At 33.9% G+C, this 16619-nt stretch overlaps 1 protein-coding gene across 1 annotated transcript; it reads right to left on the bottom strand.

Moving 5' to 3' along the window:
• Positions 1 to 6360: 6360 nt before the first annotated feature.
• On the bottom strand, positions 6361 to 13544 carry LOC115989213 (3-oxoacyl-[acyl-carrier-protein] synthase II, chloroplastic-like). Its single transcript, XM_031112882.1, has 13 exons — positions 12110 to 13544; positions 10955 to 11154; positions 10675 to 10878; positions 10373 to 10483; positions 10180 to 10275; positions 9879 to 9924; positions 9725 to 9804; positions 9221 to 9289; positions 9011 to 9095; positions 8604 to 8758; positions 8442 to 8522; positions 6880 to 6939; positions 6361 to 6679 (listed from the first exon to the last, which is right to left on the bottom strand). Exons 1-13 carry the CDS (start codon positions 12438 to 12440, stop codon positions 6557 to 6559), a joined length of 1641 nt encoding a protein of 546 aa, XP_030968742.1. The 5' UTR covers positions 12441 to 13544; the 3' UTR covers positions 6361 to 6556.
• Between the last annotated feature and the right edge of the window lie 3075 nt (positions 13545 to 16619).

Consider the following 16619-nt stretch of genomic DNA (forward strand, 5'->3'; position numbering starts at 1 on the left):
TGGCCATTGTGTTTGGAGTGGTCTTCCTCCTCTTCTGGGTTAAAACAAAGATATGGTGACCATTCTGAAAACAGTTGTGCATTAATAGTCTTAGGCTGCATTTGTTTCAGTGTAAAATATTTTCAGGAAATAAAAATATTTTCAAGTGTTTGGTTGCATTTCAAAAAATGTTTTGAAAAATATTTTCTGGTGTTTGGTTGTATTCTTGAAAATACCATAGAAAACACATTTTCTACTTGTTGCTCACATTTTCTCACATTTTCTCAGCTGCCAAACAAATATATAATATCATTCCTCAATACAGAAATACAAAAGAAACAAAACCCAGAAAAAAAAAAATCATCAAATCCGGTCAAATTGAGAGAAGAAGGAAGGGAGAGAGGCGACTGGGTTGAGGCGAGATCGCGCGGTGGAGGCGAAGGCGAGGTCGTGTAGCAAAGGTGACTGGGTTCGATCTAGAGGCGAGATCGCAAGGTGGAGGCGAAGGCGAGCACGATCAGATCGGGTTCATCGGAGATGGGTTTGAGGCGGTGCGATCAGACCGGCGGAGCCGTGGGTAGGGGACTGGATCTGGGCTTCACCGGCGATAGCTCTCTCCATCCTTTGACTTGGGCTTGGCGTGAGTGATGAGAGTGAGTGAGGGGAGAAATTTCTTGGGTGGATCGATGTGACTGTGAGAGTGAGCTAGTTTCTTATGTGACTGTGAGAGTGAGCTAGTTTCTTTCTTCTTTCTCTCTGTCTCTCTCTCTTTGTGCTTTGATGAGTCCGGAAATGGTTTAAAGTGAAAATGAAATTGTAAACCAATTTCCAGGTCAAAGTGTAAAAACACACGGTCAAATGAAATGGTTTTCCGAAAAATTTTATTTTCCATGCGCAACCAAACACACGGTGACCCGGAAAACCATTTCCTAAAATGCTTTTACGCCAAAACAAACGCAGCCTAAGACTTAACAATCCCCATATATACTTAAATTGTGTTTCAATATGAACTCTAGTTCTTTTTTGGCTTGGGATAAGGAAACTAGTCCAATAGGTAGGTACCTCTCTAGAGATAGATCTGCATGTAAGATTGTGGAAGAGAGACCTGTAACCTTTAAGACCAAATATAAGGAGCCATTTTTTTTTTTTTTTTGGATAGGATAAGGAGCCAAAATTGATTGTTTGAAATTATGAGAAATCTGGATATATGTTTATTGCTTCTAATACTTTTGAATATTTTCTCTCAATAAGATCATGTTAAGCTTTCTAACTAATGTTTCTTTATTATCAGATCAAGACACCAATCAAATTTTAGTGTAAGTGGGGATTAAATCTCAAATCTCTTATTCAACCATCAGAGACTTTATCAGTTGTGCTAACTGGAACCCACAATGTCATGACTTAAAAGAAGCATTTCTTATAACAAACGTACCAAGTCACCCATGTAGTATACCAAATTGCTAGAGTACCACTACAAAATGGTCTAATCTTTGTAGTAGTAACATAGGGTTATAAGGACTGAAACTTTAACATATACAACCAATGTGGGATAAACATCCCTATTTTTTTTTTTTAAGAAACAATAATATTTATTAAAATACACAAACACAGAAGTAGTATATAGAGTTTTTTAAACAGACTTATAATATATTATATAACCAGAATACTACTACAAAAAAAAAAAGCCTAAACTTTGTAATAGGAGTGAATGTAATGTGTTGGTTCTACCATCCTTCCACATGGTATTTATTCATTGGCTTGTTATATGGATGATTTGATATGCATATCAGGATAGAAAAGTAAAATATGTGTGCTTTTGCCTATATGTTTTCATAAAGTAAATAAAATTTATAGATAGAAAAGTAATTTTAAAGCCCTTAAAAGTCAACAATTGCAGTATTTTTTTTTATTTTTTTATAGAGACTACGGCTAATGTATTTTTTAACGGGCATTTCTCTCAATTTCCACCCAATTTGGGTGGAAACAAAATGCCTGCCCGAGTGATATATTTTCCATCAAATTTAACCCATTTTCTTTTCTATCATGCTATTCAAATAGCGGAAAAAACTTAATTTCTCTTTGTTGATGGCCATTTTGGAAGGCCAAGTAGAAAGGAGAAGCCCAGCAACATGGACAGAAAAGAGCTGGCAAATGGATAGAAAACCCATTAAGCCCAAGCGGTAGGAATAATGGATCACAGGTCCATGAGATAAACAAATGGGCCTTAAGGGGGTAAATGCGCTTAAAGAAGCTCGAAAAGAGAGAAAAAGCAAACCATGGGCAGTATATGATGTGGAAAAGTGAGAATGGGTCACGGTAGGCCCAAAGTAATGAAAGTAAAAAAAGTAAGGGATTGATGGCAAGCCCATGAACCCCAAGGACGAGGGATAATGTAATTGGACCGGGGAAGCCCAAAGAACTCAGTAAAAACCCATGGGAATGCAAAGTTAAGAAAAGGACTGAGGAAGCCCAAGGAAAGCAAATGGGCTAGGGATGCCCAAGAGAAAACAAATGGGACACAGGAGCCCACCAGTGATGTAATAAAAGAACCAATGGCCATACTAGGTCATTGGGAGAAGAATAAATGGCAGGCGCAAAGAGACCCAACAGGATTGAGGCAAACAACTTTGCAGTAGGAATGATAGAGTGGTATGGCAAGAGATGGTAGTAGGAAAAAGGGTGGGCAGAAGAAAGGTAAAGCCCACCGTTAAGCAAGGCCCAGCCCCTAAGTGGGGCGAGCCATAAAGGAAAAGGAAATCAGAAAATAGTAAAAAACGGACGGCAGACTGTGTAGGCCAACCACGGCAAACGTGTGAGCAGCAGACAGATTTTGGACATACATTAAAGAGAGGCACGCACAAGGCCCAGACTTCACCAGCTTGTACCTAGCCAATACAGGGCACGGTGAGGTCATGGGTCAGAGGTAAGAGGGCATGGTTTGGCGGTGGGGAGAGGGGAAAAACCTATTTTGAGGTTCCTGCTCGAACTCTTTTGGGGAAAGTGTCCTGCTGGGATGACATACCACCCAAAAGAAGCAAAACTGAGTTGGAATCACTAGGTGCATGCCATGAGGGATAGGAAGAGAGAAGGCACCCACACCATAGCAGGAAAGGGTGCCATGGCAGACAAATAAACAAAATAGTTTTCTTTTGTCTAGCGATGAGAAATGGCACACAGACGGACCAGTGGTGGTCGGCAAGTATACCCAGACCAGACAAATGTGGTTAAGGGCTAAAATAGTAAAATCTGATCATGGCAGGCACATAAAGAGGCCCTTGTCATGTACATGAGGGGGACGACACAAGCACCACGGTATTAGGAAATTGAAAACCAGGAAATAGAAAACAAGTATTAAGAAAAAGAAGTAGAAATTAAAAAGATAAGAAATGGGAATATTAGAAGAGAAGGAAAGAAAAAGATAGAGAGTTAGAACGGCAGACATGCACCAATAGGTTGATTCCCTCTCTCCCTCTCAAAGTCCTGCTTTCTGTCAGGAATAAAGAGTTCTCTTGTGCACGAACCATTCAGGTCTGCTTCCCTCAAAGTGATTAATTTCTACGGTAAGATCTTCCTGGGAGATTATTCACTTTGAGAAGAGGCGTTCTTCCCTCTCTGGTTTTGGTCTTGCGGATTAGATTTAATTTGATTTCTTTCATCTTTTAATTAACCTATATACTACCCATTTGTTTCCCTTACTTTCCTTATAAAAATAATTGTTGTTAAACTGTGATTATCTTTTTTTAAGTAGGGATTATCTATTTATTTTAATAAAAAATTCAAAGTATTTTCTTTTATCTTATTATTATCATATCTACCTGCCACGACTTATCTGAAACAGTTCTGCCCGTCGTAAGCGTGCTCTTGGCAGACGAGGTATAGTTTGCACACAAGGCAGACCAAATTGAGTTGCAGTTGGACCAGTCTCAACTCCCTTACTCAGAATATTTGGGCCCAGTACCGCAGGAGGCAGCCCAGCCCGATTTAACCAAAAAGGCCCACTACACTCTTCCTTATCTTTCTTTTCCTCTCAAACCAAACATAGTGTTAACGTTTTTATCCTTAGGATTCTTATTTTTTTTTTTGGGTTCCTTTGGGAGGACAATGTGATTGGAAAGGAATGGTCACACGGGAAGTTACTAATACGTTGGTACCTTACATGCCAAGCATTCCACTCCCTCTAAAGTGAACTCTTTTTTGGTTATCTTTAGACTGAGTCATCAATGAGCTTCGCAACTTGACATTTTTGTTTGTTTAAAGTGTATAATTGGTCCCACTCTCTACTCCTCTCCAAAGTTTATAACTGCGCCTTTCTTTCGGTTGATCAAAATATATGAATTTTTTTGCAACACTTACTTTTTGTTTAAAATCTAAATACACTTTCTTTGAAAGAAATTATGTTGTTTTTAATGCAAAATGTAGTGGGATGGATATTAAGTGTAGTAAGATGGATATTGGGCCCGTTTAACATTAGCCTAAACAATGGAAACAAACCCAACGTTGACTGACCCATTTTAATAATGAGCCCTCCCATGCATATCAAGCCTCAGTCTATTGATCAGGTGTGAAGACTATCCAAGCTATCGAGGTAGAATCCCAGGTCCAAATACCGAGGTCACAGTCCATAGGTTCGAAGACTATCCGAGTTATCAAGGCAAAATCCCAAGTCCAAAAACTGAGGTCATGTCTGAAGCGTGTCCAAGCTACTGAAGTAGAATCCAAGAGGAGGAAAACTTCTCTAAGGAATCTTTTTGAAGCTTCCTGATGATTCTATAGTAACCTCTGCATTAATGAAGATTACCTACCTGGCACCATCGCATTTAATGCAAAAGGACAAGCTTGAACAGTTAAAATAAGATCCAGAAGTCTCCATTCATGATGAACAAGGAACAAAGAGCTTGATAAAACAAAAATTATCTAGGTGGACGCCTGAATAGTAAGAAGAAACCCTAGAAGTCTTCATTCATGATGAATAACAAGGAAAAAAGAGCTTGATAAGGCTGGAAGTTATCCAGGAAGACAAGGGCAAAATATGAAAAAGAAGGAGATAAATCATATATAAAGAAGAAAGAAGAGAAGAGAGAAACAACACATAATATACATGAGAGTAAGAATAAACTAGAAAGGGGAGAGAAAATAGAGAAAAAAGGGGATCTAGGTTCTTGAAAAAAACCTTTTTTAACATGATCCATAAGATTGAAATAAAAGGAGTCATTTCTATGCATCTTGTGTAGTCATTGATGTGTTCTTATCCAAATTTCCCATTGTGGATCAATATTAACCCATAATAAAATTAATTGTAACCCTTATCTTATTTAGCATAGTTAACCACTAAGAAGAGGATTTTGGTCGCACACAAAGGTGGCGAAGCTAGGAATTTATTTTTGTGGGGGGCCATATATAAATTTGTGTATGTGTGTGTGTGTGTGTGTGTGAAATGTAAAATAGTAATATACAATACTTCATAACTCAAATTTTCCCTTTTATTTGTTGAGATAATTGTTAATTAAAATACTTATGTGTTCATTTTAAAGATGATGAATGTTTAATTATTGTAATTTGTTGACATATGTATTTATAAATTGTATTTTATTTAAATGAAAATTAAGTTTATTTTTAGACTTTCTTAAATATATGTATATTATCAAGTATGAGGAGCCAAAATGATAAGGTTATTTAAAAATTTACAATATTTTTAGGATATTTTCAAAAAAAAAAAAAAATTATTTTTTTCAAAAATTTTGGGGGGGCCTAGGCCCCCCTTGGTCATCAAGTGGCTTCGCCACTGCACAAAATAATAGTTTTTTTTTTAATAAAAAAGATAAATTAAAAATAAGCATATCATCTCTAAGTCATCTTGTCTACTATTACGAGTGCGACATGATATAAATATGTGCATGTATATCTGTCTTATGTCCGTATGCAATGCCTGTACTTGCTTAAAGTTTATCTATTTTATGAATGACAAAATATGAATATTAACAAAAATAAATCTGAGGGACAACATTTTCACAGCTGTTAACATGACTTGCTATGATTGGCATATAATAAAAGTAATATTAGTAGTAAGCTCTGATGAAAGTCTTATAAGAGAAATGCATGTGCCGAATGCATAAGATATGGGGTTGAGAGGAGTGCTTATGAGATTGCCCTGGCAATAATTGCATAGATCACGAGATGTGTATTGCTTGTATTTCCCTGTTGGTGTAGATAAGTATCCATTACATACAAAAGGTTCCTCACTAGCTTTTGATTTAGTTGTCCATACTGTACCGTAATTGTTGTTTGACTATTATTTGTACAATCATAGAATTTGAAGCACTACAAAATGACTCTTTTTCCCCCATCAAAAGATGTGAATACCCCACCCCCCATTTGTATGAAAAGAAGTAATAGAAACATTATCATTAATCAATAACTAGTAATCAATTAGATGGTCATCCAATTTTAGTCCACTAGATTTGATTAGAATATGTACAATCATAGAATGGATTTATTACCAAATCGAAAAATATCAATACAAGCTGCAATAAATCTAATTTTGTTCAACCCTGTAATAGTTTCAGGTTGAGTTGACACATCAGATGCACTTGTAAGGTGCAAACAAGATGGATGAATTGTGTCCCCCAAAGCCAAATGAGTTAGATAGTGCTACCTTTATGTCCAAAGGTTCCTTCTTGATGCCGACAAGCACATTCATGTCCTTATTCAAATTCATATAGCATAAAACCAAGTTAGCACAAATTCAAGCTTCTAAAAGCAAATGCCTTTCTAGTATCCTTTCAAGCGTAATGTTATCTTAAATGGTGTTGGTGGATTGATAAAATGCTTAGAAATAATTTGTTAAAATGATAGACTATTTGCTGATTAGATTTGATAAGAAACCATATTATAGAAGCATACCATGCCTTCATCAGGATTTTCGAGATTGATGTTTGGATGCACCCATCCTGTTTGTATTGCCTACATTTGAAAGTTAAATCTCACTTTAGGGACAATAATGATGAATAGAAAGGAATCCAATCAAATTATGAATTAGTGCATCAATGTCTATCAAGGAGGAAATGTGTTTAGGAAATTACATTTTAAACCCTATAATTTAGGGGTGTAACAAAGTAAACCCTAAATTTTCAAAAAGTGGCATTTTTTAATAGTAAAAAGTGACAAATTAAACCCTAAGATTCGAAAAAGTCACTAACTAAACCACCAACCAATATTAAACCTCCAATACAATGTCACTTCACTTGTACGGGCTGAAGTTTAATTAATTATTTTTTGCAATCCTATGATTTAATTTGTTACTTTTGAAACTATATGGTTTATTTATTTATTTATTTTTTTTAAGGTTTAATTTGTTACTGTAGATACTATAAGTTTTTAATTTGTTACACCCCTAAACTATAAGTTTCAAAAGCGAAGGGCCCATTTGGTAGGAGGCATTTTGTTTTTGTTTTCAAAATAGTTTGAAAAAAATTTTCAAAAAATTAAAATTGAAACTAGTTTTCAGATAATAATTTTTATATCATAAGTGTTTGGCTCCAACTTTTAAGAAAAATTTTCAAAATACTAAAAACAAAAAAGAAAAATTGTTTGGGTGACCATTTCTATTTTTGATATTTTTTATAAAAACTTTTACAAAAAGTAACGTATAAAATCTATAAATTACTTTTTTTTTTCCTGAATAATGATAAGGGAATAAAGCTCATGTACATTTTTTATTTTTTATTTTTATTTTTTATGATGATAAGTTTCAAATTTGAAGTGTGAGAATTCTTTTGTGACAAAGATAAGCTCCTTAATTTAAGAGATAGAAGAGTTTGGAAAAATATGTGGGGTTCATTGTTTTCAATTTGTTTACAACTATACTATTAAAAACATTTTCTGTATCTAGAAAATATCTCGTTTTCGAAATTCTATTCTGAACAAGGAAAAAAGTATACAATTTTCTAAAAACTGTATTTAGAGAAAATTAGCTAAACAATAGATTCTCCCCTCAAAAAAAAAAAAAAAAGGCTAAACAATAGATTCAAGTGTGGGACCCACCATTTTATGAATTGCAAAACAAAAAACTATATTTAAATACTCTTACTAGATATGCCCTAAATGTTTCAAAAAAAAATTCTCTTTTTTGGAAGGAGAAAATAACAAAACAGTGAGATCAATATCTCATCAATAATCTAAGCAAAAATAATAAAAAAATAACTAAAAAAAAGAAGAACAAAAAAGGGAAGAAACATGGAACTTCCTCTTCAGTACAACCCTCTAATCGGTGCAAGCACCTCAAGCCACATGGGCTCTCTGATATAGACTACAGTTAATGACTGTAAGGCCAAAGCCATCTAAAAGATTTGGATTGGCCTCTATCTTTTCAAATCTCATATGAGTGTTTGTCAGCAATGTGCAAGAAACAAAGCAGAAACTAATTACCTTAGCAATGTGCAAGAAACAAAGCAGAAACTAATTACCTTAACTGTTGCAACAGCTTCCACAGCACCTGAGGCACCTAGTAGGTGACCAGTCATGGATTTTGTGGAGTTCACTCTTAGCTGCAAGAATTAGAACTTAAACTAAGTAATGTCATATTGTAAATTTGATAATAAGAACTAGATAAATTGCCTTCAATATACCTCTGGATTCTTGCCAAAACAATGGATAAGGGTCCGGTATTCTTTCAGATCACCTCTTGGTGTTGAACTACCATATGCATTTACATAATTTACATCTTCTTTAGCTACCCCAGATTGGGCTAAGGCCTTCTCTATACAAAGAGCAAGGCCTCTACCTGATTTTGGGCAAAAATAAGTTAAGAACTTCATCTAGATCAAATGCACTCTGCAACTACAAGGTGCCAAAATACATATTGCTTGCCATGTCTCATAGAAGAATAGTTGTATTTAATTTTGATGGATAGCTTATTTGACAGCAAAAAACTACAGGAGAGGGGAAAATATATAGAAACAGTCAAAAGGAAAAGATGAGGCTAATACACAAGTACCAGCATGATCAAAGTAATCTGAATGACTTGACTACCTACCATCAGGATGATGCTCAGTCAAGTGATAGGCATCAGAAGTGTAGCTTCCACCTAGAAACTCTGCATATATTTTTGCACCTCTTCTCTGTCATATAAGAAATTAGAAAAGTAACCCAAAAAGGAAAAATAAAAGAGTTTAAACTACTAAACTAAACATATAAATATCAAGAGCGTTTGGGGAAACTAGAGAAATTAATTTTACGGATATACCTTAGCATGTTCTAGGTCTTCTAAGAGCAATACCCCAGCTCCATCTCCAATAACAAACCCATCCCTATTCTGTTCATGTGCAAAGTTATATCTCAAGTCATGACTTACAAGTAGGTGAAGATATGGGTGAAATCTAGAATTCTATATTGGAGTTGATGGTAATGTGACACAGAATAGTTCAAACCAATTCAGCAAATAGATGGGATATTTTCTTTTTACTTATTTATTTATTTTTCTAAAATCACTCTTTTGGACTTTTACATTATGATAAGTAAATAACTTATATATCTTTAAATGATATATTACAGTTACTGTTTCCAGTTCAACATATTATGTATAATACCTACCTATTTTCAGATAAGTATATTATATACTGCTACAATGAACAAAATCTATCAACAATGAGCTGTCTAATTCACATTCGGAACCAGAGCTCATGAAACTGATTTTGTAATATGAAAAGCATAATTGTAACCATGTAGAAGATAGAGTTGGATGCAATACAATATCCCAGGGGCGTGAAGCTTTGGTAGGTTCACCATTCCTTTGAGAAAGAGATCCGCATGCCATGAAACCTCCCAAGCCTGAGGTAGTAATTCACAATGTAGAGAACATAATATTCAAATCAAATCCAGAATGAGAAAGGTATGTATTGTACCTATTGGAAGAACTGCTGCATCAGATCCACCACAAAGCATAACGTCCTGTAAATTTTCACAAATCAGATAACAGAATTTGGCCTAATTTCATTTCAGAATTAGATAAACTTATTCCAAAGAACAAAGAAAAATGATCAAGGCCACCATTACTTCTAAATGTTCAAATCAAAATAGTGCTTCTTGATGAGAGTTACTTTGGAAACACTAAAATTCATTTGTGTTATTCTCTCAAACAAGCTCCCAAAACAATGTAGGATCCTATTGCAAAATCCATTTAATGAGACTAAAGCTTGCACTTACACTTTCACCGGTGATAATATGGTGTGCTGCGTTCAGTATACAAAAGTTACTTGTTGCACAAGCTGAAGAAATTGAGTAGTTTGGGCCCATCCATCCCTGCAATTTGCAAACTTAGAAATAGCTAGAAGGTTGCAGCAGCAACATATGATGTTGACTCGTCCAAAATTTCTATCAACATTGGCATCAAACTTACCAAATCCATTGCTAGTAAAGCAGAACCACTATTGGTTGTTGTAAAAGGTATACAGAACGGATTCATTTTCTTGTATGAAACCCTAATTGCTTCTATAGCATCCTGAAAAATCTGATTAAAATATCTCATAAAAATACAAGCAGTAGAAGAAAAAGCTGATAAAAAAAATTATGGGTTTTGGATAAATTTGAAATCTTGAAGCAATTTCTCAAAAAAAAAAAAAAAAAAAAAAAAAAAAAATCTTGAAGCAACTACAGACTACAGTCAATTTCATATGAAAAATAATCTAAGCTTATCCTTACTGCCATTCCTCCTAGTGCAGAGCCAATTACAACACCACATCTACGTTTGTCTAACTTTCCAATGACCTCTTCTGTAATCCCAGCATCTGCCAATGCTTTCTTGCCAGCAGTAAGCAAGTAAAGTGTGAATTTGTCTGCCCTCTTGGAAAGCTTGGGTGAGACCCATCCATCTGTGGAGAAAGACTTGATTTCACCAGCAATTTTCTGTTAGAAAGATAACTGGAGTCAACATCTAGAGGCAACCATTTACTACCATGGAACTGAGCCAACGAAGATTTACCGTTGGAAACTGAGCACAGTCAAAAGCCTCTATCTCACTTATGCCACTAACACCTTCAAGGAGATTATTGTAGAAGACATCTGTATCGTCACCAATTGGGGTTACCACACCCATCCCTGTCACGACAACACGTCGCTGCTTTGTAAGCTGTTTCTTCTTTGTTGTGACCCCATCTGCTGGTCTCACAACCACAGTATTGCCTGAAACCGTAATAAAAGAGTCTCTAAGCTTGAAGTTTGGTAAACATTACTAACAGCACCTACCATCAACAGCATATATTAGAAACATTCAAAACTTTTTACCATAACCCAGCAAGTTGAAGGTAGCAACATTACGAATCCAGGTTAGTTCATTGTGTCATGCGCACAAAAACAAAAGTGAGGAGCTTAAAGACTTTGCTTCCATTATCCAGTCAATTAAAACATCCTACAGTATTATCATGAACCTTAAAGTCAATGAATTATGTAAAATTCTGAGCTTGCATTTGTGTTAGATATAAAGCCTCACATTTGGGTATCTACACAACCAAAATAATAAATCCATAAATGTTAGCTTTCCTGTCCCTCCGAGGTTCCACAAACAATACAGAGAGGGGAAAAATTAAAAACATTCCAAGAACTTCAGAGACGCATCTCCTCACATACACAGACAATTGTGCACAAACACAAGTATGCTACCCCACATACATATTGCAATACGCATCACAAAACGGAATTGGATCTTCTCCATTTCAAGTGAAATGGAAAGAGTTCATTTCACGGTTAAATTTTAAATGATGTACAAATATACCTTTGGATTTGTAATATTTAATTTGAACCGTGAAATGAATGGATCCTTTCCTCACAAAACATCAGTGAAGTATTTTAGACAAATATAGGCTGCTGCAAAAATCTAACTAAATTGTTTAAGTTGGTAAAGCTGAGCAGAAATAAGAATAACCCATCATCCAAAGCTACATATCAAAAAATAAAATAATAATAATAATCCCATCATCCAAAGCTACTTATCAAAAAAATTAAAAAAAAAAAATAATAATAATCCTATCATTCAAAGCTACAGGCATCTCTCAAGTTCAAACTACAAAACATGCATAGAAACCAGAAGCCACCAAATCATAAATTCACTTTTGATTAACATAGACACACATTCAATTACCAGAGTGTGCAGCAGGACGATTCATGTTCCTTTGCTTTCTAGTCCAGGCAGTCGGAGATGCTAATAATGTGAACTGCCCTTTCGAATTGTTAAACTCATTGCAAGACTCGAAAGTGAGACAGGAACTTATCAGGGTTTGAATTCCAGAACCGTCTGTAAGCTTATTACTCACAAAATAAGCACCACCACGATTAATGTTTTTTGACACAGACTTCTTTCTCTTGGTCCATTGACTCAGTCTCCTTTGAGTGTGGTCTTTCTCAAAGGAAACAGACATGCAGGCAGCCACAAGCCACGTACGGAGAGGAGAGGCTAAATCAGAAGCCACCATTGAAGGCACCAAGAATTCACACACTCTTACAAACAAAAAGAACCAAGAAGACCCTGATAAAAATTCTGATAATCAGTTTAGTGAGAAACTACAATCTAAGAGTCCAAAATAGAATTAGACCCAGATAAGATTCAGCATGATGGAATGGAAGCAGTCAAGCAGAGCAACATGGCTACAAGAAAAGAAGCTATCTTTGAAGAAGCCATGTGTAACCCAATTGAGTAAAGTCCAAACAAATACAATCCAAGCACAAAAACCCAGATGGGAAATTTGAAAACTTCGAGTAATTCAGCAAGAAATGGAATGGAAACAGGGAAGAGAAGCCATTTCCATTGATTAGCAGAGGTGGATTGACGTTGGTCCTTAGAGAAGAAAGAAATACATAGTAGAGGCTCTGAATAATTTGAGAGACAAAGAAGATGAAGATGAAGATGACATGGAAGTGAAGCAGTTTGAAAACGTTTTAGTTTGTGGGGGAATCTGAGTCATCCTGGCGAAAGAGGCGCACCAATTGAGTGCTGTGTGAGGCAGAGAGTGGAGACTGTGTCAATGAGTGCATATGTAGGTACAAAAGACATATGCAGTTAGTTAACACTTGAGTTTGGGTAAAACAAGTTTTACTTCAATTCTAGTGCTATTCAAATGGTTATATAAAAAAATTTTAAAAAAAGTTTAGAAAGTTGAACATCTTCGGGTTGTGCTGGTATTGGAGTGGTGTTTCGTGATCACATTGGTCAAATTATCGCTGCATTAAGCCAGAAATTACCTCTGGTTCAGTCCGTGGAGTTGGCAGAGGCCTTGGCAGCACGTCGTGTGCTTTTGTTTGCTAAGGAACTAAGCTTGCTCGGTGTAGAATTAGAGGAAGACTACTCACGGGTGATCAAGGCTTTAATTGATTCGAGGAGATGCAACACTCTGTTTGGTTATGTGACTGATGAATGTAGGAGTTTAGGCGCTACTCTTCGGTTTTGTAGGTTCTTGTGGCTTCTTTACCTTGATGTTTTTATAGTAGCGTCTAACTACTCTCGGGCTAAGACTTCATTAATGATGAAATTATGAGGAGCATCAACATGTTGCTAGTGGGGGAAGGATGACTCAAACTCAAGATGTTTCGCATGAGGAAGTCTTGTTGGCACAAAGTCCCTTCCACTAGGTCACCAAACACATTGATAATTCAAATGAGTTTTATTACATATGGTTCTCCACTAAATATGGAATATTTTTTTGAGTATAATACTTAGAAGTCCTTTAGAATTCTTTTACGTGTAGTAGAATTTTAATTGCAATGGTGTGTTTAAACTTTTTTTAAACAATGGTAATATAGTTTTACTTAGGGTAATTATGTTAATTATTTTAATATATCGATGAAGCATCACATGTCATAATAAGACAAAATGAGAGAGGAAAATAAGAAAAAAAAATAATGCATCAACTTGACACAATCATAATGTCCACAATACAATTTTTATTTTATAGAATATGATATGAGATTATTGGAACATTAGCATATATAATATTATTTTGTTTGTAATATTTTGATAACAATATAATTTCATAATTCCCATAAATATTGTACCCTAGAGATCTCTTAATTTCACATAATAAGAAAAAAAATTTGTGTGCGTTTTTGATATATTTTCGCCAGAGTGTGAATTTCCATTACTTTTAGTTGATAGCGACTCATTGAAGGTGTAAATTGAAACAATTTAAAGAGTTCTAGCTTAATTAAAAGCTTTTTAACATTTGAGGTTTAATGTGAAATTAATCATGCAAAAGTTTTAAAACATAGGATAATTATGTAATTTATTAAAGTATTTAATAAATGATAGCCTATTGGCGTAAATAGATTATAACCATTTGACATAACCATAACATCTATAACATTTAGGACTACTTTTATCATATAGTATATAGTTAATTGTTAACCTGAGCACACACACTAGTTGTTAATCTGTGCAATGCACAAGATTGTTCAATAAAAATTATGTATATAAGATAAATGTTCAAATAATAAGTATTCATAAATAAAAGCTCAAGTTTAAAGAATTTATAATAAAAAAAAACTTGTCTAATTTACTTAGAGTTTTATTTTTTAAGGCTTTACTTAGATTTTGTTTATTGAAGACTAAATTAAATTAAATTTAATATGAATTGGTTGAGCGTTGGGTTGCTTTGTCCAAAAATATTGTGAGTACTAATGAGTTTAAATTAATAGATTTTAGCATTATTTTGAACTCTAAAAACCAAATTATATATATATATATATGTGTGTGTGTGTGTGTGCGCGCGCGCGCGCGCGCGTATGTGAGTGCGAGAGCTTGAGCTTTCAAAAGATTATATGTCAAGATTAGAAGATATAAATTAAATAAATAAAAAAATAAAACCAAACGTTTTCATTTTATATATACTATATAGATTTATTTTTATTTTTTTAAAAAAATTACCAAACAAGAATAGTTTATTTTCAAAATCAATAACTTCATACTAATGAATCATGCCTAACCAGATAGACTGCCAAAATCTAGTCTAACTAGATCACTAGATGACAGGTTGGCTGCTTGATTAATCATAGGCATTAATTAGCCAATTCCTATTAATCCAAAAAGTATAATTTGGAAGATATATAGTCAGTCTATACACCTAATTGCAAAGCGAAGTCTTAATCTACTGTGAGATTCGGTAGGAATAGTTTGGCTGTTTTAAGTAACTTTAATTATTGGTTTAGCCAGTCTCTCCATGGTAAAGTTTGGTGGCCCTCCTCCCTTAACAATTTGTTAATTTAAAAAAAAATATATTTTCTCATCAAAAAGCAAGTTGTTCAAGAAAATTTGGGAGGTAGTCTAAACATCTAATTAAGTTTGAGTGATGATAAAAATATTATTAATTTTAGTAAATAAAATTAACTCATGCATCAAATTTTAAGTATAGAATATAAAATAATTAGATGTGATCATCAAATTAATTTGTAAGCCTTTTGTAATCAAATTGATGGTAATTTATTATATTTTAATAATCTTTTACCTAGTTACGATTTTTATATTGTTAAATAAATAAAAAAAAGGAGTTTTTGGTGAATTCATCAACCTCACACCATGTGATGATGAGAACAATACCACGTATACTACCGGAGTTTTGATGATATTATTATTGTAGGTACAACACATTTATTGAAGTATTACTACTTATGTAGTTGTAAGATGAGTAATGTTATAATTACAAACTATTTTACAGTATTTTTATAAATTGTTGATATGACAATTTCTTACTAATCCTCTTATATGCTTACTTCTGACATTATTTTTTTACTTGCCTATAATCACTCTCCACATCAACAATTTGTAAAATAAATTGCAAGTTAACATTTCTTTTGTAAAATTTGGTGAAAATAGGATGGCTGTCTTTAATAGCTTGAGTATCAATAGACTTTAGCCAACCACTATTTCTTTTATAGGTACAGTTTGGTGGCGCCCCTTTCTTAAAGAGAAAGAAAGAGAGAGATATATATATATATATATATATATATATATATATATATATATTAATGAGTTATTATCAAAAAGAAATTTGCTATAAGTTTTTTTTTAAGTAAATTATATATTTGGTTCCTATTCTTTACACCATATTTTAATTTGGTTCATAACTTTTCAATTGTGTGAATTTGATCTCTAACTGTTCAGTACCGTGTCTATTTAGTCTCTGTTGTTATTTCTTAAATGAAAATTGCTGATGTGGCTAATGGCCAAAATAAAAAATTAGTTTGGCAATTAACAATGTCAACAATTTTCATTCAAGAGATAACAACAGTGACTAAACTGACATGACACAGAAAGTTTTTGAATTAAATTGACACAATTGAAAAGTTATAAACTAAATAAAAATATGGTATAAAAGATAAAGACCAAATACGTAGTTTACCCAAGATTTATTAACACTCAGCTTATAATTATATAGAAAACAAAAGTGCATACCTTATTAGTCGGGTTGCAATTAGCCTTTCTATTTGCTGAAAGATGAAACAAAAAAGAAATAAATTAGCTTATTTTAAAAAAACACAATGTTGTTTACTTATTTATTTGGTAAAAGATGATACAACAATTGCAAGCAAAACCATGCTCCCATAGAGAGAATGTAAGAGTGTATTTGGATGAAATTTCTGGTTACAAAATTAATTGCATTTCA

The sequence above is a fragment of the Quercus lobata genome, chromosome 5 (genome assembly GCF_001633185.2).
Source record: "Quercus lobata isolate SW786 chromosome 5, ValleyOak3.0 Primary Assembly, whole genome shotgun sequence".
Classification (NCBI taxonomy): Eukaryota; Viridiplantae; Streptophyta; class Magnoliopsida; order Fagales; family Fagaceae; genus Quercus; species Quercus lobata.

Coding starts and splice junctions, on each gene's coding strand:
- LOC115989213 (XM_031112882.1), bottom strand. CDS start 12,440: ATGGTGGCTTCTGATTTAGCCTCTCCTCTCCGTACGTGGCTTGTGGCT. Junction 9,290..9,724: donor CTTCACGCCCCTGGGATATT/GTATTGCATCCA, acceptor GCACATGAACAG/AATAGGGATGGGTTTGTTAT. Junction 6,680..6,879: donor AAAATCCTGATGAAGGCATG/GTATGCTTCTAT, acceptor AATTTGAATAAG/GACATGAATGTGCTTGTCGG.